General features: G+C 35.8%; 2 protein-coding genes across 3 annotated transcripts; one reads left to right on the top strand and one right to left on the bottom strand.

The window, feature by feature from the left end:
- The first annotated feature begins 2,391 nt into the window (after positions 1-2,391).
- Positions 2,392-7,829, top strand: LOC122605722. Its single transcript, XM_043778680.1, has 10 exons — positions 2,392-2,533; positions 2,706-2,824; positions 3,563-4,126; positions 4,222-5,673; positions 5,764-6,088; positions 6,159-6,414; positions 6,502-6,718; positions 6,840-7,207; positions 7,319-7,456; positions 7,537-7,829. The coding sequence occupies exons 2-10, from the start codon at positions 2,738-2,740 to the stop codon at positions 7,604-7,606; spliced, it is 3,477 nt and encodes a 1,158-aa protein (XP_043634615.1). The 5' UTR covers positions 2,392-2,533; positions 2,706-2,737; the 3' UTR covers positions 7,607-7,829.
- A 1,541-nt stretch (positions 7,830-9,370) lies between these two features.
- Positions 9,371-13,038, bottom strand: LOC122605025 (ras-related protein RHN1). Of its 2 annotated transcripts, XM_043777892.1 has the most exons (8): positions 12,863-13,037; positions 12,702-12,779; positions 12,341-12,508; positions 11,835-11,883; positions 11,507-11,580; positions 10,217-10,310; positions 9,833-9,933; positions 9,371-9,561 (listed from the first exon to the last, which is right to left on the bottom strand). In XM_043777892.1, the coding sequence occupies exons 1-7, from the start codon at positions 12,899-12,901 to the stop codon at positions 9,833-9,835; spliced, it is 603 nt and encodes a 200-aa protein (XP_043633827.1). In that variant the 5' UTR covers positions 12,902-13,037; the 3' UTR covers positions 9,371-9,561. The 2 variants fall into 2 exon arrangements, with proteins under 2 accessions (XP_043633827.1, XP_043633828.1); XM_043777893.1 differs by lacking the exon at positions 9,371-9,561 and having other exon boundaries at positions 9,702-9,933; positions 12,863-13,038.
- Between the last annotated feature and the right edge of the window lie 10,258 nt (positions 13,039-23,296).

Raw genomic sequence — 23,296 nt, 5'->3', positions numbered from 1 at the left:
TAAAGTTATGTAGCTAGGTTAGTGATTGTGGTGGGTATATTTTTGAAAGTGTTAACTTGACTTTGCTTTTTTTTTTTTTTAAAAGATGAATTTGCTGAAAATTTTGTGTCACGATTCGACAGCGAGAAGTCTAGTATATATTGTCTTAACCGGATCCGCGCTAGAGAGCTATCTCGAAGTAGAAATGCCTATTTCAAATACCCGATTGGGGGAAAACCCCCTACTAATCTGCCCGAAGGCACGACAATTAATAGGAGTAAACTCTGCCCTTCAGACTTGAACCTGGGTAAACCCAAGTCAAGCCCTCATAATTATGTCCTCCCCAAGACTTGAACACAAGACCTTATGTATGGAGGATAGTCTTTCAACCATTGAACTAATGCTTAAGGACAACTTGACTTTGCTTTATAACTTCGGTTTGGGGTCAACTTCTTCTCCTATCTTGTAAAAAGTAAAGTAAATGTGAGATCAGTTTTAATGGATATTTTATATTATCTCTGGGACAACGACAACGATACGCAAAAACATGATACAAGGAACTATGACGTAAAAAGTCTTATTCTTACTCAAAGGTAGAAAAACTGTCAACTTCAAGAATAACTTCCTACTTAAGGTTTAACCCATAAAAAAATATTTCCGACGACAAACCAAAGCCGATGAGGGAACCGAGATCTCTCGAGCTCAAATTTAACTTTTTAAAATGAGAGAAACTAATGGTAAAAGGAAAAAATGAAAGGTAACAAGGATTCCATAAGGTTATCCTAACTTGACTAGTCAAGTTGTAAAGATCTTGACACTTGGATGAAAATCAAGGGTCAAAATTTAAAACTCATCATTAAATCTTGACCTTTGATTTTCATCCATGGGTCAAGATCTTCTTAAATTGACTAGTCAAAATTTTCACAACTTAACTTTTTTTATATGGATATAAAACTCATTTTATTGGTTTTTTGTATTTAAAGAAATTTTAGAAGAAATTAACTTTCTTTTAGAGTATATAAAAAGATCATTATTCATCTTTTATGATTATTTTTATTATAACTTATTTGTTTTTATGATATTGCGCTTAAAATGATACAAAACATATTTTAGTGATGTACTCATTATTATAAAAGTAAAAGTAATGTACGGATAGTCTTCTTCGCAAAGTCTTTAATAAAGCCGTTTACACTTTACATAAAGAAAATGGGTCTAATAATATAAATTGGCTTTATATTTAGACTTATGATGTAAGCAATGAATCTTAAAAGAATTTCTAATATAATACTTTCAAATTGTGTTTTAATGTTAACATGTAATAATTTCTTTCCGTACAAAATGTGATGACGTATTTTATATGACGTAGATAGTCATTTGTCACAGTCACACATATTTTTTGTTGATATATAATCTTGTAGATTAAATATTAAGAAAGAGTAATCATATGACTATCCTTTTAGTATTGTTTAAGTTTAGCAACTTCTTGGAAACTGTAAAAAAGTAGCGAATCCATGGCATTGGCCCCTTCGTTGTGTTTTTCTCATCCCGTACGTACGTACGTGATCAGTTTACATAAGATATATCTCTATTGTTAAAATTTTAAAGTGCACATAAATTTACTATTACAAACCTAACGAACAGATAATTGTATGTTACAATCTTTTGAATTAAATAAAAATAAATATCATGGTGTGAGTTGTAAGATTGGTCCCTGTGGTTTTTTCATTTTAGCAATGAGGTCCTTGTGGGGTGGAAAATACATAAATACCCCCTTACGTGCTTACAAGCCTCCTTTAACGTATCCGTCAAATTTGGACCAATTTTGCAAAAAAATTCAAAATAGGGACCCCGTTGCAACGATTCTCGAATAGGGATCCCTTTGCTAAAACGTACAAATCACAGGGACCAATCTTGCAATTAACTCTTTTTTTAATTAAAAAAGTAGTTTTGAATTAAAAAAAATGTTTATTTTTTATTTAAAATAAAGTTTGATTGAATTGTTAAAGAGTGTAAAATTTAAAATCGTATTAAAATTTAAAGCTACCGATTTATTCTAATTTATATTTAGTTTTAAGTCAAAATATTAATACATGCAAAATAAAAATATAGTGCAAAAAGTAATTGTTAGTGAATAGTGATTGAGTTGTGAATAGGGATAATGTACCACTTATTTCTCTAGTGTACTCAATGCATCATTCATATCTCTATAGAGTCACATAAGTAAGATGATTTGAGGTAACAAATTATAGGAATATACATACATATTTTATGCCTTTCAAAAAACAAGGATACAAAAATTTTTTTCTTAATGTACAAAAAAATGTATAAAACTGGAAAATATATACTATTTGGAAACTTCATATATATATATAGGAAACTGTAAAGCTTTCATGGAATTGAAGAAATATAACTTGAACGTTGAAATCAACCCCTTGGGAACTGTAAACTTACCGATTCAATTCCATGACCCTTCATTCCCTAAATTGCATCTGTTTCTCTTAATACTGTACTTAAAGTGTGTCACTTGTCTAACACCAACCACGTAACTGTGCAAGTAAACTTTTCCTTCTTCTTTCATTTCTGTTAAAAAAATCATCCATTTTTCTGTAACATTCTTAATTAGTTAAATTATTCGAATATTCTTTTAGTACTATATGATCATGATCAGTTGCTTCATTAACTAACCTCTTTTGAACATCCTGTTTGTTTTTTAATGATCTAATTAGACGTACAAAGCAAAGAAGTGGGAAAACAAGTCATGGCGACTGATTCGGACAAATTGGTTGATGAGGTTTTTTCTTGGACTCTTGGTGATGTGCTTAACAGAAATCTCTACAAAGGAAAGGTTTGTGAAAATAATACATTTATTATGTATTCTCATATATGTACTATATATATATGTCACTACTGCTTTGTAGATAAAGATTTTTGCCTGTTTCTTGTATAAATTTAGCAGCATTATAATATATGATGATTTATGTACATAGTTAAGATAACCAGTTTCATTATAAGTAGTATTACAATATGCACACCTTCATTTTTAAAACAACAGGTGCATGCATACTGATTATTCTTATGTTTATGTCACACACACTTTCGTCCTCCACGGCTTTAAGAAGTCACTACAAGGAAAACACTTTCTATCGCTATATTTGGCCTTTTTTGTCGCTATATACAATAATCTGGCAATGACATTGTCGTCGCTATCATGTTGTCTCTATACTCTTTGCCTAATGTAATTTTTTGATGATTTCACGTGTGCCCTGCCTTTTGTAAAAAAAATGGCCAGACTTTTAAGTAGGCAATCAGTTTGTTACCCATTTTTTTCACTCAAGAGGAAGCATATGCTTCAGGATTCAGCCTTGCCAAAAGAATGTGTAACACAACTGGTTTTTGTGTAATGCATATGTTATCATTTTTTGAAAGAGTTCTTGATCACACCCTTTTGTCTTAGTTGGGATTAAACTCCAAAATCTCTTGATCGGCGAGTTATCTCGATACTCTTAAGCAATTGTGATGCCTTAATTTGTTACTGTTAGTTAGTTTTCCAAATGCCAACACTAAAATATTACTAAATGAACAGGTTGCAGGGATTCCAATGACTTTTTCCTCTGTTTCTGACTACACCAAGTCATTTGTCTATCCACTTTTTGAGGAGACACACGCAGACCTTCTTTCAAGCGTTTTAGGAATCAATCGTGCTCCCACTGCAGCCATCCTTAAAGTGATAAGGCCAAAATGTGTTGATGATCCCGAGACGCCAAACAGATATTACCAAGAAACACTCCCCAAACCATTAATTTACACAATCTTGCTCAGGAGACACCAAGGATCTTACGTACCCGAGGTTGGAGATCTTTTCGCCTTGACAGATGCAAGGCCAAGATGTGTTGATGATCTCAAGAGGCCAAACAGACTTTTCGTCATTGCTTTAGTTCAAAGAATGAAGTTGAACAAATCACTTTGTAAGCTTATGGTTTTGTCATCAAAACCAATCAATCCAGATTTTCGTAAGAACAACGTAAAATATTTTGCTGTTTCTCTTATCAATTTGTCAACAAATATTCGTATCTCACAAGCCCTTCACTCAGAGCTAGAAGGGAACACACTGGATATGATCAAAAGCGTGCTACGGGCTGATTTCTCTGTAAGAATAACCAAACACCTTTTTTCTCCCACATAATTAATCTTTTTTTTATTTTATTTTTGGAGATTATTTAAGTACTAAATAAATTTTAACAGATTGAAGAGAGGTGTACAGACTGTTCTATCGATAACAGTAGAAGCATGCCTTTATTTAACATGAAAGAAGCTCTTGAAACTTTCCAACTTGACAGTTCACAAGAAGCTGCTGTTTTGAACTGCATTGCTGCCAGAGGTTGTCGTCATCGTAATACAATAAAATTAATTTGGGGTCCCCCGGGAACTGGGAAGACAAAAACAATCAGTTCGTTCTTACATATGTTGTTGAAGATGAAATGCAGAACACTCACTTGTGCTCCAACAAATATTGCTGTTTTAGGAGTTGCCAAACGAGTAATGAGCTTCGTGCGAGACTCCTTGGTGTATGATACGTATGGTTTAGGAGATATAGTTTTATCTGGGAATGGACAGAGAATGAAGATAGATGACTGCAAAGATCTTTCTGATATATTCTTAAGTTTACGTGTCAAGATTCTTTCTGATTGTCTAGCTCCGTTGTCAGGCTGGAAAGGCAGCTCTGAGTGGATGATTTGTTTTCTTGAGGATCCACAGGAGCAGTACTTGTCATATGTAATGCAAAATTCAAGAGTTGATGATGATGGAGAGAGTAATCATTCTAATGATGAGAAAGATGATTGCAGCATAAAAAGTCACAAAAGTGGAGAAAGTGATGGAATTGACGACGACGACGATGATGATGATAATGATAGCAGCACTGAATTTTGTGGTGATGAGGATTTCTTTATTGAAGAAGAGGAGCCGAGCGACTCGAAAATGAAGAAAGCACTGAAAGTTCAGAACTGGAAGACCATCATTGTAAAAACCTTAAAAGACGAGAAGCATTGTAGAAGTAGCAAGAATGAGAAAGAGAATGAAAATGAGCAGTCTCCGAAAGAGAATTCAAACAAAAAGAATCTTGATCAAGTGAAGGTATTGACTTTTGAGGAGTTTGTTATGAATGGGTTCGACTTTCTTGGAAATCATCTTATATCTTGTATTGAAAGCTTGTACACCCATATGCCGACATCATACATTTCGGCGAAGTCAGCTAAAGAAATGATTAAGGTTGTAAGTTCTCTTAAACGTCTTGAAGAATTACTGAAAGTTGCCATTTCTGAAGATATTGATATGAGAGAAGTCTTGAATGGATTTGGGGATTCTTGGGCTGGAGATAGTAATGACTTATATGCATGCAGAATGTCAAGTATTGAATCACTGAAATACCTTCAAAAGACATTGTCTTTTCCAGAATTTAAGGAAGATCATGAAATTAGACGATTTTGTATGACAAACGCTTGTCTGGTCTTTTGCACTGCGTCAAGCTCTATCAACTTGCATACAGAAGAGTTAAATCCTTTCGAATTTCTTGTGATTGATGAGGCTGCTCAGCTAAAGGAATGTGAATCTGTTATACCTTTGCAGCTTAGAGGTCTTCGCCATGTGATACTTGTTGGGGATGAAAGACAACTCCCTGCCATGGTTCAGAGCAAGGTATTTGACTTTTTATACATGCTGTATATTTATGAAATATTTTTTCAATATTTATGATTGTGTGTGTAATGTGACATTATGTGTTTTAAGATTTGTGAGGAGGCTGGGTTCGGTAGGAGCTTATTTGAAAGGCTTGTATCACTAGGGCATAAGAAGCACCTACTAGAAGTGCAATACAGGATGCATCCAACCATAAGCCGGTTCCCAAATAAGGAGTTTTATGATAAAAGAATCTTGGATGGTGCAAATGTCAGGAGTGGTAGTTACGGGAAACGTTTTCTTCAAGGAAATATGTATGGCTCGTACTCGTTTATAAACGTGTCTTCTGCTAAAGAAGAGTTTGATAAGGGTCAAAGCATGCAAAATCTTATGGAAGTGGCTGTTATTGCTGAAATCATTGCGAATCTCTTTAAAGGTACCTCTCACATTATTTTTCTTCTTCCATAGCTAAATTGGTCATTTGACTTTTCTTAATTTATTCTCAGACTCTGTTGCAAGAAAATACAAGGTAAGTGTTGGATGCATATCACCTTACAAGGCTCAAGTAAATGCACTACAGCAAAAGCTTGGTAAAAAGTACATGGGTTCAGATTACTTCACTGTGAATGTGCGCTCGGTTGATGGGTTTCAAGGAAGTGAGGAGGACGTGATCATAATATCCACCGTGAGATGCAATGGAAAAGGATCAGTTGGTTTCCTTTCAAATCGTCAAAGAGCAAATGTAGCACTGACTCGAGCAAGGTATAATAAGACTATGTGCTAGATAATCTTCTTTTTAGTTCTTTTCGCTTCATAATATATTCATTTATCTCAAATATTTCATTGCAGATACTGCTTGTGGATATTGGGAAACGGATCAACTTTGATGAATAGTGGCTCTATATGGAACCAATTAGTTGTTGACGCAAAGGATCGTGGATGTTTTTACAATGCTGATGATGACGAAAACTTGGCTCAAGCCGCCATGTTTGCTTTGCTTGAACTTGGCCAATTTGATAGCTTATTCAACACAGATTCCTCACTTTTTAATGAAGCCAAATGGCAGGTAAGAAGAAAACCTGGTCTGAATTTTATCTAATATACAATTATTCACTACCAAGCCTAAGCTTTTTACCCATAAAGAATATAGTTCATGCACATAAGTAGATTTTTTTGGTTTATTGTAGGTGAAATTTAGTGATAAATTCTTGGAAACCATTGCAAGTTTCGACGACCGTGAGATTAGTAAAAAAGTGATTTCTCTTTTGATCAAACTTTTGAGTGGCTGGCGTGAACTAGCAAAAGATGGAGATACTAACGTAAAGATAGATGGAACTCGTACAATTGTCGAAAAGTATAAGGTCACACAAGACTTGTATTTGATTTGGGCTATAGACATTGTAGCACAACATTCTGTTTGCATCCAGGTACTTAAGTTCTGGGATGTTTTATCTGGTACCGATATTGATGAGCAAGTTAAGATGTTAATGGAAAAAGTATACGGGAATTATACTATGAATATGATAAATCGCTGCAAGGAAATACGTGTTCAAGGGTATGTTTGAAATGCAACTCTTTGTCTATAGACTTAAATCATGAGTTATGGAATGGTATAAAATAGGTTGCTGTTTTTAATCAATTTTATACTATTGTAAACTATTATCAGGAACCTGACACTTCCAGTTTCATGGCCCATGAACTCGGACACGGATCAAAGTTGGTCCTTGGCAAATCAGTTGGGAGGGTTGAGTTTAGGAAACCAGCGTTCCTCGTCATCTTCATCATCAAGAGCTTCAAGTGGCTGGTAAGTTCTTGGACCATGTTTATATCTATCATCCTTCTGTACTTCCCAGAAATCTGAGTCTTTTTGTTTGTCATGTTTAGGGGGTTTGGTAATCGGAAATCCAATAGTTATGGTGATTCAAGATCTCGTGGAAGGGGGCCAAAGTGGTAAAAGAAAATGAAACGTGGAGAACTCATGGATGATTCTTTTGACCTGTTTTGTGTCTAAAAGACTAAAACATCAAAATGAGGTACTCTGTTTTTTGGTGAAAGAATGTGTGGTTTCTGTAATGTAAGAAACTCTTTGTTCTATTTTAATATGACTAGCCTGGTGTCCGCGCGTTGCAGCGGAACCCGTTAAAAAGCGGTTGTTAGGATGTGTTTTTTAGGATGTGTGTTTTTGTTTGTGAATATGTGTTTTTAGGATGCTTGGGTTTTTTGTTTTTGTGGAAAGGTAATTTTGAAAGTTCAAGGATAAGGCAAGGGTATTTTGGGAAAAAAAAATGCTTAATATCTTAATGTTATTCTCTTATAAGGGGTATAGATATAACTTTATGTTCTAAGATATGCAACATGATGCTCAATGAGGAATCCCATATAGTCGGTGTGTATATTGCAATGACCAGGAGTGGTACTGACTACTTGTACAGTTATGACTAAAGAAATCAACTCAAGAGCCAAAAAAAATTAGCACCGATGAAACATTAAAACGCATCCATGAAAGTCCATATATATAGGTTTAGAAACAAATTATCTGAGACACCTTCCTTCTATGCTTGAATGTTGCTCTTATTTTTACCATATCAAAGCACATTGAAAAATAAAAAAACCGAATCGAGCGTACAATGAGATTAGACATTAATTCTTAATAGTGTTTCATAAACAAACAAGAAGATTAGACATTCTTATAATTAACCACCTCCGAAGTGGATTAGTGGTTAGCATTCTGGACTTCTTGTGGACAAGAAAGGTTTGGAAGTGGTCATGGAATACCCGGGCTAGATTGATACATCTGAATAAAAAAGACTCGCCCTCCCTAAGTACATCTCAAAGTTCCACGCATTCAGTACTTAGTTGACCAACAAAAATTTTCAACCTTTACATCACATCAGAGCCAAGTAGAAAGGTAATCAAGTTTATAGATTGTGTTCACTGTTATCAGTAACTGAAGATTTAATTAACAGTGATCAGAGCCTCAGAGTACTGATCTAAAAGTTTCATATCTACATACACCAAACTCAGTGAAAACAGGGCTGGAACATAGACACTAACTGATGTGTGATCGATTGGAACAACCTGATAACTTCAATAAAGGTTTTGTTATACCAATTTTGGCAGAAGAAACGTAATCAGATGCATGTTCAAATAATGTCATCAACGAAAGAATTGAATACTACACATTTTAACAGATTTTCTTGTTTTTCACATAATCCAAGACTCTAACTAATGTTAATTGGTCGAGTTTCAGTTTAAAACGGTTATTGATTTTCTACCAAACGAACGGTAATAGAGACAACTAAGCTAAACCAAGTAAGAATTGGTTCTTTGGTGTGTTTTGAATTTACCCAACTAAAATGACTTTAAATTCCGATTTAGCTCAATTTTCAAGTAGCATTTCAAATGCCAAATTAAATTTTATCATATCAAACTATTTGAAACAATTTATGTGTATTTGAATTTGGAATTAGGCTATTAGAATAAATTTAGTTCTATTTACCATGATTAGGTTAGTAGAAACATGTTTAACATACTAAGTTTTGGGCCGAAGCCAATTGTATACACCACCAAAACCGAACCAATAAACCAATTCCTTATTCGATTTCGCCCAAACTGTACCCAAATAAGCCATTCCGGATAACCCACATGACAAATGAATTGGATCAGTTATTTGGTTAATCTAAATGATGAAACACCCTAACTCTGACCACAAACCGAAGAGCAAAGCATCAACACATTATCTTATTTATGATAAGAATAAGGATTACTGGTACAAGTCATTTGCAATTCACATCATTTACAAAAACAAGAAATGCAATCAAACCCGGTTACAGACAATAGAGCATGACCAGATTCCACGAAATTGTAGATAGCTTCCACGTGTGTACCATTATTACAATTGAAACAGACCTGTCATCAGGGTTATATCCGAAGTGTCAAAGACTAGACATGTTTAATATCAAAATGTTAAACTCAGCGTTAATTTAGCATCTGCTACGTGCTTATATTTAATGGTTCGAAGGTTCATGTGTTGGCCTAGCAAATCACCATAACCACCAAAAACAAGTTGCAGCTTTCACAATTTATTGATATCGAATTTTCATGCTATTCAAGTGGAGTTTCAAATACATGCACACAGGAAACCAACTACAAAATATATCAATTAAAATCAAGACATTACTTATGAACAGCACGATGCAGCACGAGCTCCTTCAGCTGGTCTGTCAACAAGAACCATCCCAGCTGGATTTTGGGTAGGCTGAGCTCTAGGGAGCCTCTTAGCTGTTTCAAAAAGAACAAATACAATTTAAAACTAGCAGATGCATCTAAAGAGAAACCAAGAACTACCAAAAGAATGGATGGTGCATTTCTTGTTCTACAACCACTCAGTCACTATAAGACCGTGACAAAAAGAACAAAATATGTAAATTATGCTACGGATGATAAATTTTCCCAACATGAATGCTCAAATAGTAAAATCTTAAATGATGCAATAATTCAGAAATGAGGGCTTTTCAAAAGATCTACCGAGTTTTAAAATTTCTGAACAAAAAAGTGTACATACCTATTTCATGGAATACATCATTAACATTAGCAGCAGTCTTGGCAGATGTCTCCATGAAAAATAGACCATTCTCATCAGCATATACACGTGCCTCCTGCATAGTGATATAAGCATATGAACAGCCGGACAAATATTTTACGGGAAATGTGTACACCATTTTCAACCAATGTACTTGATATAAGGTTGACTTGCGTTGTGTTTCTTTTCTCAAATGGGGTAACTAAATCATGCAACCTCCTAGATAGTTCTATACAATTATCATTGTCATAAATTATAGTACTATTTTTTATGTTTAAATACTGACACACAAAAAATTGTTTGCAAATTGCAAATCAACATAACTTGGCCCCAATATGCCAACCTGTACTGGGAAGACACCCCATGTCAACCCAACCCACTTTGACCCATTACCTACACTGCCATCTAGCACATCTTTCCACCCAAAGTATATACATAATAGAGCAGAAAAATGACTCAATATACTTGTTAATGCAAGTAAAATAAAAATTTGGTTACTAGGTTGCCGTTCCTAAAATTTACATGTTATATCTAACGTTGCAATTTATTAATCGACTAATATTACAAGTCGACATTATATGCAAATTTTTTGGTAATCATAGCATCCGACCTTTGGCGGACTAATCCACCAGGTTTGAGTCCATTGCGACAGAAGGGATGTGGTTTCTATTTCTATTTCTTTTTGCAACACCCAGAGTTCATTGAGCCTCAAACTTCTAATTCCCAAATACTCACCTCAACCCTGATAACTAACCATAGTTAAAAGACCAGTCAACCATGCAAATTATGAGAAAAACTTTCATTAAATGGAAGTACTTTTTCAAAAGATAATCAGCTAAAATACTTCTTAAAGAATAAAACTAAACAGCATTTTAAAGAACTCTTCTACTTAACGTAAAATATCTACCACACAAATTCCAAGAATAACCTTACAAGAGGAAACAAAGGAAACAAAACTACAAGGCATATAACAGATTACTTATGAATCTACCAAAAGCTTTCGTGAATGAAAAAGTTTCGTATAAGTAACATCAACTTTCAAATGGATGCTGGCATGAGACTCATAAAGAGCATGAGGTGTAGAGTATTGTATATTATATAGAGCATAGGTTGATTGAGTTGAATGCACAAACTAGGTTGATTAAGTGTAAGGCATATAGACGGAAAAAATAGAAGGGCAACAGCCGTTCTATTGTACTTCCAAGTGTCCTACAAACATCAATAATCCAAAAAATCGCTTTCATGAAAATAAAGCTGGGAAAAGATACATACTTCTGCAGTTACTTTCCTCTTCTCTTCCAAGTCAGCTTTATTGCCAGCAAGAGCCATAACCATGTTAGGGTTACCTGACACAACCCAGTAATAACATATGAACTGGTTCTAAGATTTGGCAAAGTGAAAGAAACAAAGACAAAAAAAATATAGAATAACAACAATTAATGAAAATTAAAAAAATATAGAAAAAAGACAAGCAATTGGTTGTTTGTTCTATAAGCACTGCAACAACACTCAAAAGAAATTTAACTTAACTTGACTCCACTCTAACTAATACTAGATAACATAATAGGCATGAAACCCAACTTAGATAATATCTGCTCACCTTGCTTTTGAAGTTCTTGAACCCACTTCTTAGCCCGTGTAAACGAATCCTAAAAAATAGGCACATAAAAAGAAAATGAATTAAAGATTTCCAAACACAAGAACCAGTAGAAAACCACAGATACTACATTACAAACCAAACCACATTGAGACACCACTAGTAAAATTCAGTAGAAAATTAGTGTATGTAAATACAACATTCAACTTTTAATAACTTTAAAACAATCATTTCGGGATTCTGAGCATTCAAAAACAACTTACGGAAACCTGAACAAAGCTCATATACCATACTGAGACCCAATTACATTAATCAAAAAGTAGCGATCCACAAGTAAAGACTAGTACCCGAACTGTACCAGACGAATAACCGGTAGTTAACAACTACGGAGTATTTCACTACAGACTCAATTATGATTCCATAAAGTAATATACGCCAAAACCGTCTATACAATATCCGTACAAGTAAAGATCAAACAGAAAACGCGATGACGAAAAAGGGAGTAATACCGAGCTAGTGATATCGTAGACGATAATAGCAGCAGCAGCACCTCTATAATACATAGGAGCCAAACTATGATACCTTTCTTGTCCAGCTGTATCCCATATCTCAAATTTCACCGTTGCGTCGTTCACCGCTACTGTTTGCGAAAAAAACGCCGCTCCGATCGTCGATTCCTTTTATCACCAATCCACACACACACACACACAATTATATATATATATATACCAATCCACACACACACACAATTATATATATATATCAGCATATAGATATACATACAGATAAAAAAAAATCAATTAAAAATACTGAATTCAAAAGTCAAACCCTGGGAAAAAAAAAAGTCAAGATCAAAATTCAGTAACTAACCTGAAATTCAAGAAATTGACCTTTGACAAAACGTAATACAAGACTTGATTTACCAGCTCCCATATCTCCAAGCAAAACCTGACAAAATAAAATAAAATTTTTAATAAAATTAATATTAATAATAAGTGAAATTAAAAAAGGGAATTGATTGATAATAGTACCAATTTAGCGTTGAGATTATTGTGGGGTGCTGTAGCCATGGATTTTGATTGAATTAATTAATTAGGGTTTCAGAAATTTGGGGGTTTTACAGATGAGAAATTTAAAAAATAAAAAAAAAAAAAGAAAGAAGAATATAATCGTTGGATACTGAAACACGGTTTGTGTGTGTGTGTGTCGTCGATGTAAAAAATGTGGCGCAAAAATAATAGATACACACACCTAACTCTGATAGGTGTTTATATATGATTTGATGATTTCAATTTTGTAAGGAAAATGATAAATCCTTCTAACTCATCCTTCTAAAAATCTTTCTAATATATTCACTTATTAATACATGGAATCCATTAATTCTCTTTTTTAATCTCACCCCTGATTTTTTACATGTCACAATCCTATCAATTAAAAAGATTTTTAGGCTAACAAATTAGGAGGATTGATCATTACCCATTTTTTAAAGTTATTATTTTTGTGACAGTTCGAAAAAAAGTTATTATAGTCATTTTCTGAAATTTATTTATTATAAGTTGTTTCTAGAATGTACTTTTCTTTTTTGGTTTTTAAATTATATAAAAAGTTTTCTGTTTTTTTAACTTATGTATTTATTATTTACATGATATATCCAAATTAATTAATAGAAAAGGTTATAGAAAAAATGTTAACATAAACAAACTGTTTCAAACTTTCAATAAGAGATACATTCATATTAGTTCCTTTAATGCTTCTTTTGTTATTTTTGTTCGTTTTGAAAAATTGTATACGAAGGGTTCATCGAACTTTCAGTTTGTTTACAAACCTAATTATCATTTTACAGAAATCCATCAAGTTCAAATCTTTTTTTATATATTTGTAGAAGTGGATTATTGAAAGGGGTTTAAAAGACCTAAGTTTCATCTCAGACATGTGTGTTTCGAATTTTGCATACTATCTAATTGGATGTCAATGTGGTGTCTGGAATGTCAACTTCTAACTCGTTGTTCAAAACAAATAAATACAAGTATGGGTAACCAATAAAAGTTTCCTGTTCAAGTTACCAAAAGAAGTGTTTTTTTTTTACTCGGATTCACGTGGCCTAGTTGGATTATTGTTAGACCATCTTTAACCCAACACACTGAAACTCAGTTTATTGGTACCACATCAGTAATACATTGACTCATCACACTGAACCATTTTAATCATTAACCCTCACACTGAACTCTCGGTTTGTTGGTACCACATCATCATTTATATAAATATTTAAAAATAAATTTTATATCAACTTAAAAAACATAATTATATCAAGTAATTAAAAAACATGTTACTGTAATACATTAAACAAACAGATAACTCATAAAACTAAATTCCGTTTTACTTTCGTGATCGATATACCAGTAATACTTTAGGATTAGGATTTTTTTTTTCTTTTTTAAATAGTTAACGTCTTAGGGAACTTAAAAGTGAAGATATAAAACATATATACAGAGAAAACCTTCACCCACATTTAATGCATACACATCTTTTATCCTCTACTCCTTCCAATTTCTATGATGCAAAACACACACACAACTAAAGATTATAAATTAGAAGTCGATGCCCAGAAAAAAAAAAAAAGCTATAAAAAAATATTGAATACGCTGATGCTAAGCAAAGTGGTGGCCAACAAATCGACCCAATACACTGAGAAATACGCTGTCACTTTTAACCCAATACACCGGAATCTCGGTGTATTGGTGTGAATACGACGCCAATACTTTGGGGTTAAAGATGGTCTTAGGTGTAAAGATGTAAACCTGAAGAAGTTGATGGCGTTGGACTTCACGAATACGAAGTAAGTTCGCAAACACAAACTACGTACTTCAGTATATGAATGCATACTCAAAAGGTATTGGAGGTCTGTTAAGTTTGCTAACATGAACTTAAGATCGGCTAAACGGTTTGGGGTTTTTTAGTAGCTTTGACACTAAGTTTGTTCTTCATATACGTAAGTCTAACCTTCAAAAACTAATACAATATCTCTCTAGCTAGTGAGGTTTTTATAATCATTCGCTTCAATCTCATCCAAAAGATGACGATATAGACATACAGTACGACTTGTGTTGCAATGACAGTCACATAATTAAAGAACTCAACTTAAAGAGGCAAAAGAAAAAAAACTTGGCAAGAAATCATGTCAAAAAAATAAAATAAAATGTTATAACCCAAGAAATGAATCTCAACCATCCATTTCTAAGATTTAGACATACTTTCTATCTCATTTCTCCCCCCTCCAATCCCGTTTTCCATCTCCACCACCACCATCCATTGTGCCATTACCACCATTCGCCACTGCCACCACCACCATTGTAATCATTGTTGGGGCCGCCATCGTCATCGTCGCCAGCCAAAGAGGCAAACACATTGTGATTTTAGGTTACAATCACATTGTGATTTGAATCAATGTAGTTTGAATTGCCATCTTCACCGGCCGCCATCGCCATCGTCGCCGGCCAAATGCGTTAAACCTCCTTGTGTTTTAAGTTCCAATCGCAGTGTGACTGAAAACTACAAACACATTGTGATAACATACGTGGGCTATTAACAAGTTGTGCCCTTAATGAAATTAACAAAGGGTAGCTGGTAAGGGTCTATCACACCTCGACTAAGACGGAAATACGGGATGCAACGATAAACATATACGCACATGGGTATTACATAGAGTAACTAAGAGAGTGACATAAATAAACTGAATATCATTTGTCGAAGGGTATTTTGCTCCTTCTTTGAATGATGCAGTTGGCTCAAGTCAACTAGACTAGACGTGCTAATGGATGATGCAACAGTTTGGATCATACTGGACCAGGAGTGGTCCGGTTCTTCTTAGACGGATACTTGATGGATCATAGATAAACTTAATACGATGGAATAACACACAATAATGAGAGGACCGAAGGAAAGACTTCCTTCGGGTGGCGATTCCCTATTGGTAACTCACAAACCTCGTATGTAGGAGGAATGGTACGCCACGGTTCATTTGGACTGAACCTCCGATAAGAGAGATAATCATAGTTTAGAGAGAAAGAATAGTAAGTGTGGTGATTGTAATGTTCGAATGATAATCTGAGGGCACCTATTTATAGTGGCCACTTTGGGTAATAGGATGCTTCGCTTTGGGAGTGCTTCATCACCCGGGTATTAGACTTTCCATTGTCTTATGCATCCTTGTATTTATTGGACAATAGTGAGTCCTTTCTTAGCTGTTTCTTGAGGATTGGTTCAACTTACTCGTTGGTTCATTCTGATCACTGGTTCATCATACTTGCTGGTCCATCTGGCTTGTCGATCCGTCATACTTGCTGGTGCATCATACTTGCTAGTGCATCATACTTGTTGGTTCATCATGCTCACTGGTCCATCTTAAGTGTTGGTCCGTTCTGCATTCTGCTTCATCTTGCTGCTTCATCTTGTTTGTTGGTCCATCTTACTAGTCCATCTTACTTACCAAGATGAGTCTATCTATGTTAGAGGACCAGTTTAGTCTATACACCAACATGTCCCCCAGTTTAGTATTATGTGGTTATCACATGATACTAAACTCTAATCTTATATATTTTTTTTTGTTTTTTCTTTCCCCCAGGTGCTTCGGATGTCTGCTTCATCCCGCTCCACACTGCTATGGAGATATAATAATAATATTTTTCAAATGCTTCTCATGCTTACTTCATGCCATTCTACATCACTATGGAGATATATTAATGATATTATTTACATTTTTCAGATATTTGCTTCATCCCGCTCCATTCCTATCATAGTTACTACATTTAGTTTTTGCTTCACATTTGCCATATACTGGTATGAGATCATTGCCATTTCCTTTGGATGAGACGTCAAGGGTTAAGGCTCTTGGAATTTTCGAATCACACTTTACGTTCCTTTTTACCATCACTATACCCTTTTCAAAACACAAGTTTCACATGTATTTTTTGTCCATTGGTTCGTCTTAGGTATGATGCATCAGCTAGATTGGTTGCATCAGCTGGATCAGTTGGATCGACTGGATCAAGGGGATTAGCATGATCTATTGAATTGGTTAGATCAGTTGGGTTTGTTGTATCAGAAGGATCAGCTGCATCGGCTGGATCAGATGCATCAGCTGGATCGAATGCACATCTGGATCGACTGCGACACCCTTCGCAACTTTTATAGCAAGTATGGTATTGATCTGTCTTACCATCCTATAGTGTCCAGTTGATGTTACTATCTTACTATGTCTTTGAAGTAAGATGGGCGTGTACACTTGTTCGTTCGAGTGGGTCGTTGCTCATATACCTTTGACTTAATTCTTCTTTTTCGTTAGTGAAAATTTTCATTTACATATTACCCAAATTGTTCCACTTGGTGTGATGAAAGTTATCAATTTTGAAGTAGTATGTGGTGCCCTCGGTGATTCAGCCACTATTCCGTTGTTTTGGAATTTTTATAAGTTGGGAGGAGTTGGCCAATGGTATTCAATTGAAAACAAATAACACTTTAAACCATCTTGGAGAAATAGGTGTGTATTTCAAGTGTAACTGTTATAATGGACTGGGAAGATCAGTTATTGATGCTTATATTGCTCCTATTGCCATGGAGTGACGGTCCTCAACTGAGACGATCAACCCCATGTCGAAGGGGGGGGGGGGTACTTATGATGTTCCTTTCTTCGAATTGGTGCAGCGGCCGATGATGCTCTTCCTTACGTCGAGACCTTTCTTCCTCCATCTTTTGAGTTTGCTTCGTTTTGTCCTCCTTGTTATCTTGATTCATAAGAAATTCGTATCAACTAAGATACTTAGACATAAATGACTTGCTTCAACTAATGGGTCTCTTTCGGGTCCTCTCCTCCCCCCAAGAAGAATAAACGTGTGAAATCTTCTTTTACAAACGTTACTCCCCGATGGGAAGCTTGTTGTGAGAGATGATGATGATTGCCACTTCTCCAGCGAGGATATGCCTTTTGAGATTGTCTAAGCATTCTTATGACGCAAAAGTGGTTCACAATGTTCCTCTACATTGGATCGCTCTACTGATACAATTTCGTCCAAAGTTATAACGGTACTACCAATCATTCTTGTGGTGAGCTTTTTGTTATGGGAAGTGAAAAAAAATGACCATGAGGATGATGAGTTACAATGACCATGTTTTCAAGTATGTGGATATCTCCCGTCATAATGATTGTGAAGGTAATTCAATTATAGTTGTTGCTTAAGAGGATAAGTTGGACTATATTGTGGATGATGGTGGTTCAAACCATGAAATATAGTAATGATGAAAGCTTTGACGATCCAAAGGTTAAGGGTCAAGGACAAAAAAAATTTATAAATGAAGAGAGCACCAAATCAGAGCAGATGCTTGACGTTTCCTTTTTTTTCAAATGAGAGGTCCAGCGTAGTGGTGATAAGAGTTTTGATGATCTAAATGTGAAGGATCGGGGAGAAAGTACTTTTGTAATTGAAAAAAGCACCGAATCAGAGTAGATACATGAGATTGATTCTTCCATTCCAAAGGAGAGGTACAACCCGTGGTGGTGAGTTCTATCTGAATTCTCCGTCGATCCCAATCTACGTAAGGATGTTGCAGATCGTATTGCCACCCCAACTGAAGTAAGTCGTATGTCGCATACAACGAACGTTGATATTCTGGATAAGGTAAATGTTCTCTTGGAGCAACTGAATGTTATTGTTCCAGCTATGAGACAACGTTGGGAGTCTTTTATTAAGTCTTATAAATGCAAATGTAAGCAAGTTCGTGCCCGTCGGTTTTGTGTTAAGGTTTTGGATTAAGAAAGAGAATAAAAGATTTAGATAAACAAGTTGCTTGTTCATGTGATGATTAGATGGAAGAGCATGAGGTTATGTCCCTTTTGTGATTGATAAGCATTTGAAACCGCTTCGGTTGGAGAAATATCATTTGAGGAGGAAATTTCAAAAGGTTGTGTCTAAAATTTTAGCCGTTACGGTTGGTTCATCCCATGAGGGTGGTGCATCCTCCTCCATTGCTACTGGAGGACTTTAGAAAGCATTTAAAGAACTCATTCTAAGCGTCCTATGAAGGTGGTGCATCCTCCTCATCTGCTACTGAAGGACTTAGAAAGCATATAAAGAACTCATTCTAAGCATCCCATAACGGTAGTGCATCTTCCTCATATGGCTTTGACGAATGAGCTTTACGGGAAGTGTGAGATGTTGGAAAGGAATAGTGAACCCATTGAAGGGTGTAACTGTTGCATTTTTAGTGAAGGTGTTGGTTTGGTGGTGCATCAGATGTGTCACACACCCGAGTTATAGAAGGACTTTCACAGGTACAATTGACTTGTAGTGATTCGGGCTACCAAGATGGATTGAAGACAAACTATCTTTAGTCTTCGCTTTAGAATGGCATGTAAGATGCACTAGGATATGACCTCGATGCAACGATTCAAGTGTCAAAATGCCTTGACTGATTTTAGTTCATTGAAGCTGTCATGTGTAGAGAAGATGTCTACCTTTGTAGAATTAACCTTGGATGTCCTTCACCTTCTAACACTTGGAATGATTGGTTGTTTCCTTCCTCTTAAGTTTTTCTCATATGTTTACTATGTGATGTGTTTCAACTCTTCCGATGATGCACTAACCTAAAATGGTGTTATCATTGATATGTTTATGACTTCGAATGATGTATCATTGAACTAATGTTATTATTACTATGCATCCACCACTTTTGGTTTATCCTATGAAAAAGCGACTCCTATGAAAAAACAACTATCATATGTGCATTGCTTGTATGTTAGTGCACCCTTAATTGGTTATACATATGGTAAGAAAATAAAATACATTTTTATGACAAATGCATAAATATGATGATGCAAAGGTAATGGAGTGTATTCATTCCTTGAACTAGAAATGCTTAATAAGACCATTGAATGAGTCAATACATCATTGTTATAAAATGCAAAAGGTACGGATAAGTGTCGAAACGTACCTTGCGCTAGATAATAAGACCATTGAATGAAGCGATGCCTCCAGTATCATTTAAGACAAAAGATGTGGATAAAGTGCCAAGACATACCTCTCGTTAGATATTAGTACCACTGTATGAAGCAGTGTCTTACTCTAATAAGACCATTGAATGAGTCAGTACGTCATTGTTATAAAATGCAAAAGGTACGGATAAGTGCCGAAACGTACCTTGCGCTAGATAATAAGACCATTGAATGAAGCGATGCCTCCAGTACCATTTAAGACAAAAGATGTGGATAAAGTGCCAAGACATACCTCTCGTTAGATATTAGTACCACTGTATGAAGCAGTGTCTTACTCTAACATGCGTGCTTTGCTAGATAACACGAATAAGTTTGTTTCTTCTGGAGTAACGAAGCTTTATTTGCCTATTGTGGCAATGGAGATTTATTTGTTGAGGAGCAACGGGAATTTGTTTGCTTTGCGAAGCAATGAAGATTTATATACTTCATGGAGCAATGGAAAGTTAATTCCTTTATGGAGCAATGAAGTTTTATTTGCTTCATTCTATGCTTGTAGCATTTTTTGATACCAAGTGAGTTGTCGTGGCGTACCATTAACATAGTTTGATTTGTTTACCACCCTGGCGAGGTTAGTCGTTTCACCAGTAGGGAGTGTATTAGTAGGTTCTCAACCTGTCAATGTGCCCAACCGTTGTTGAATACATGGAGCTAATTTATGAGGTCGCTCAACCTTATGCCATTCCTTTAGGAAGCCTGTACCTACGGAAAGGGCTATGAAGAGGGGGCGGCCCAGCCCAAATACATGCGCATGTTCACATATATTCATCCATCTGTTATGGTTCAGATGTATCTAATGCCAATCTGGTATGAACCCCCTTAGAGGGTTTGCTTTTTTTTACCACCATACCATCATCCATGGTATCCAAAGTGTATTTTGGCTCTCTTGGATCATTTGTTATCCTTATGATTTTGTAAAATAAAGTTGCAAGAAAATGTATATAATACTTGTGTTTTATTTGTTTAGATGTAACAAACAAGAAGTAATTTATTTCATGCTTGTAGACAAAGAACTCCATCTATCTCATGAGTGATGTGTTTTATACTCCAAAATATTGAATGTAACATAATTAAAATATGAGGGTCTTACCTTGGCTATGAGAAGATCGAAGAATAAAGGACACAATGAGGCTTTGTGTAACCCTTTGTCTCGAGCTTGCTAGCTTCATTCGATCGATATATCTACATTTTGATTTTATAATTCATTGATTATAATACTTTTCACTTTGTCGCATGCGTTTAGCTTGTTTTGTAGTTGCCCATTCTTACTACTCCTTCAATGATTTGAGGTTCATTCTTGACTCCTCCTCATTACCTTCTAAATATCGGGTCAAGGTTTGGTACATTGGCATGCCTATTTTTCCTAGGATTACTGCTTCGATGCCATAAGTGAGGTTGAATGGTGCCTCGTGGTTGCTTGTTTTTGGCATCTTTCAATCTGTCTGCAATACATGAGCTAATGGTACATCGTGTCACTTCCTTTTCAGTAAAGGCTTTCTGTAGTTACATCACTATGCTTCTCTTGGCTCTTTCCACTTATACATAGCCTTGTGGATATGCCACTAACATAGTTATCTGCTTCATCAGGTCCAACTTTATTTCCTCCCCCACGTTCTCTTGAGTCTCTTCTTTATTTGGGAAACTCCATCGGGCTAGTTCGCCTTGTTTTCTTCATCATATATGGTTTTTTGCCAAGATGTTCCATACATCATTATTTCTTCGAGCATACTCTGATGTTGCTTCTTCTATGGGGTGATGGATGTTATTACTAGGTGTGTACATAGCCTCTTGTTGCGCTCCTTCTCGTGAGCCCGGTCATTGTGTTGATTCTTGTTGATGCTCCGGACCCTTATAGTCTTTGGTTGGAACTCGTTGTTGCTCGATCACATTTAGGACTTTTGTTCATCGTATTTCTTTGATTGGGCTTCCATGATTTTTTGTTGTTGCACCGACTTGGTGCTTCATTGTCTTTCATCGATTAGGCCTCCATGATTTCTTGTTGTTGCACTGACCTGGTGCTTCGTTCTCTTTCGTCAATTGGGCCCCCATGACTTCTTTTGTTGCATCGACCTGGTGCTTCATAGTCTTTTATTAATTCGGCCTCCATGATTTCTTGTTGCTCCACCGACCTAGTGCTTCATTCTCTTTCGTCAATAGGGCCTCCATGACTTTTTATTGTTTCACCGATCTGGTGCTTCATTGTCTTTCATTCATTGGGCCACCATCAGTTCTTGTTATTGCACTAATTTGGTGCTTCGTTACCCCTAATGTAAGCTTTAACCATTTCCATGATTCCCTATAAAATCTTAGGGAAATTAACACTTAGTCTGTCACGGGGTTCAAACCAAAGCAGAACTTGAGGGCAATTGGTTCATCCCTTGATTGTGCGATTCCCAAAGGTTATAGTTCAGTAGGTGATGTGTATTCCATCGAAACGGATGGACCCGAACTTGTGACTTTGTAAGTGTTGGGGTCTCACGGATGGCGCCACTTGTCGAAGGGTATTTTGTTCCTTCTTTGAATGATGCAGTTGGCTCGAGTCAACTAGACCAGACGTGCTAATGGATGATGCAACAGTTTGGATCATACCGGACCAGGAGTGGTCCGGTTCTTCTTAGACGGATACTTGATGGATCATAGATAAACTTAATACGATGGAATAACACACAATAATGAGAGGACCGAAGGAAAGACTTCCTTCGGGTGGCGATTCTCTATTGGTAACGCACAAACCTCGTATGTAGGAGGAATGGTACGCCACGGTTCATTTGGACTGAACCTCCGATGAGAGAGATAATCATAGTTTAGAGAGAAAGAGTAGTAAGTGTGGTGATTGTAATGTTCGAATGATAATCTGGGGACACCTATTTATAGTGGCCACTTTGGGTAATAGGATGCTTCGCTTTGGGAGTGCTTCATCACCCGGGTATTAGACTTTCCCTTGTCTTATGCATCCTTGTATTTATTGGACAATAGTGAGTCCTTTCTTAGCTGTTTCTTGAGGATTGGTTTAACTTACTCGTTGGTTCATTCTGATCACTGGTTCATCATACTTGCTGGTCCATCTGGCTTGTCGATCCGTCATACTTGCTGGTGCATCATACTTGCTGGTGCATCATACTTGTTGGTTCATCATGCTCACTGGTCCATCTTAAGTGTTGGTCCGTTCTGCATTCTGCTTCATCTTGTTTGTTGGTCCATCTTACTGGTTCATCTTACTTCCCAAGATGAGTCTATCTATGTTAGAGGACCAGTTTAGTCTATATACCAACATCATTAAGCATAAAGATTAGCTTGTATAATAAGAGACTTAGAATATAAAGTTCCAACATTTTGAAATAATGCAAAGAGGTTATTACAATGGGGGAAGGGAATATGAGGCTGTTCTCACATACCTTTTTTTAAAAGGTAAAAATCATAGGGG

The sequence above is a fragment of the Erigeron canadensis genome, chromosome 6 (genome assembly GCF_010389155.1).
Source record: "Erigeron canadensis isolate Cc75 chromosome 6, C_canadensis_v1, whole genome shotgun sequence".
Taxonomy (NCBI): domain Eukaryota; kingdom Viridiplantae; phylum Streptophyta; class Magnoliopsida; order Asterales; family Asteraceae; genus Erigeron; species Erigeron canadensis.
The sequence above is the reverse complement of the archived record's forward strand: the minus strand, read 5'-3'. Positions and strand labels throughout refer to the sequence as shown.

What these genes read in the sequence shown, in the direction of transcription:
- LOC122605722 (XM_043778680.1), top strand. Translation starts at nt 2,738, where the DNA reads ATGGCGACTGATTCGGACAAATTGGTTGATGAGGTTTTTTCTTGGACT. An exon ending in GTAGCACTGACTCGAGCAAG is followed by an intron (nt 6,415 to 6,501) that starts GTATAATAAGAC and finishes ATTTCATTGCAG; the next exon opens with ATACTGCTTGTGGATATTGG. An exon ending in TCAAGAGCTTCAAGTGGCTG is followed by an intron (nt 7,457 to 7,536) that starts GTAAGTTCTTGG and finishes TGTCATGTTTAG; the next exon opens with GGGGTTTGGTAATCGGAAAT.
- LOC122605025 (XM_043777893.1), bottom strand. Translation starts at nt 12,901, where the DNA reads ATGGCTACAGCACCCCACAATAATCTCAACGCTAAATTG. An exon ending in ATAATCTCAACGCTAAATTG is followed by an intron (nt 12,780 to 12,862) that starts GTACTATTATCA and finishes TTATTTTGTCAG; the next exon opens with GTTTTGCTTGGAGATATGGG. An exon ending in TGATGTATTCCATGAAATAG is followed by an intron (nt 9,934 to 10,216) that starts GTATGTACACTT and finishes TTTTTGAAACAG; the next exon opens with CTAAGAGGCTCCCTAGAGCT.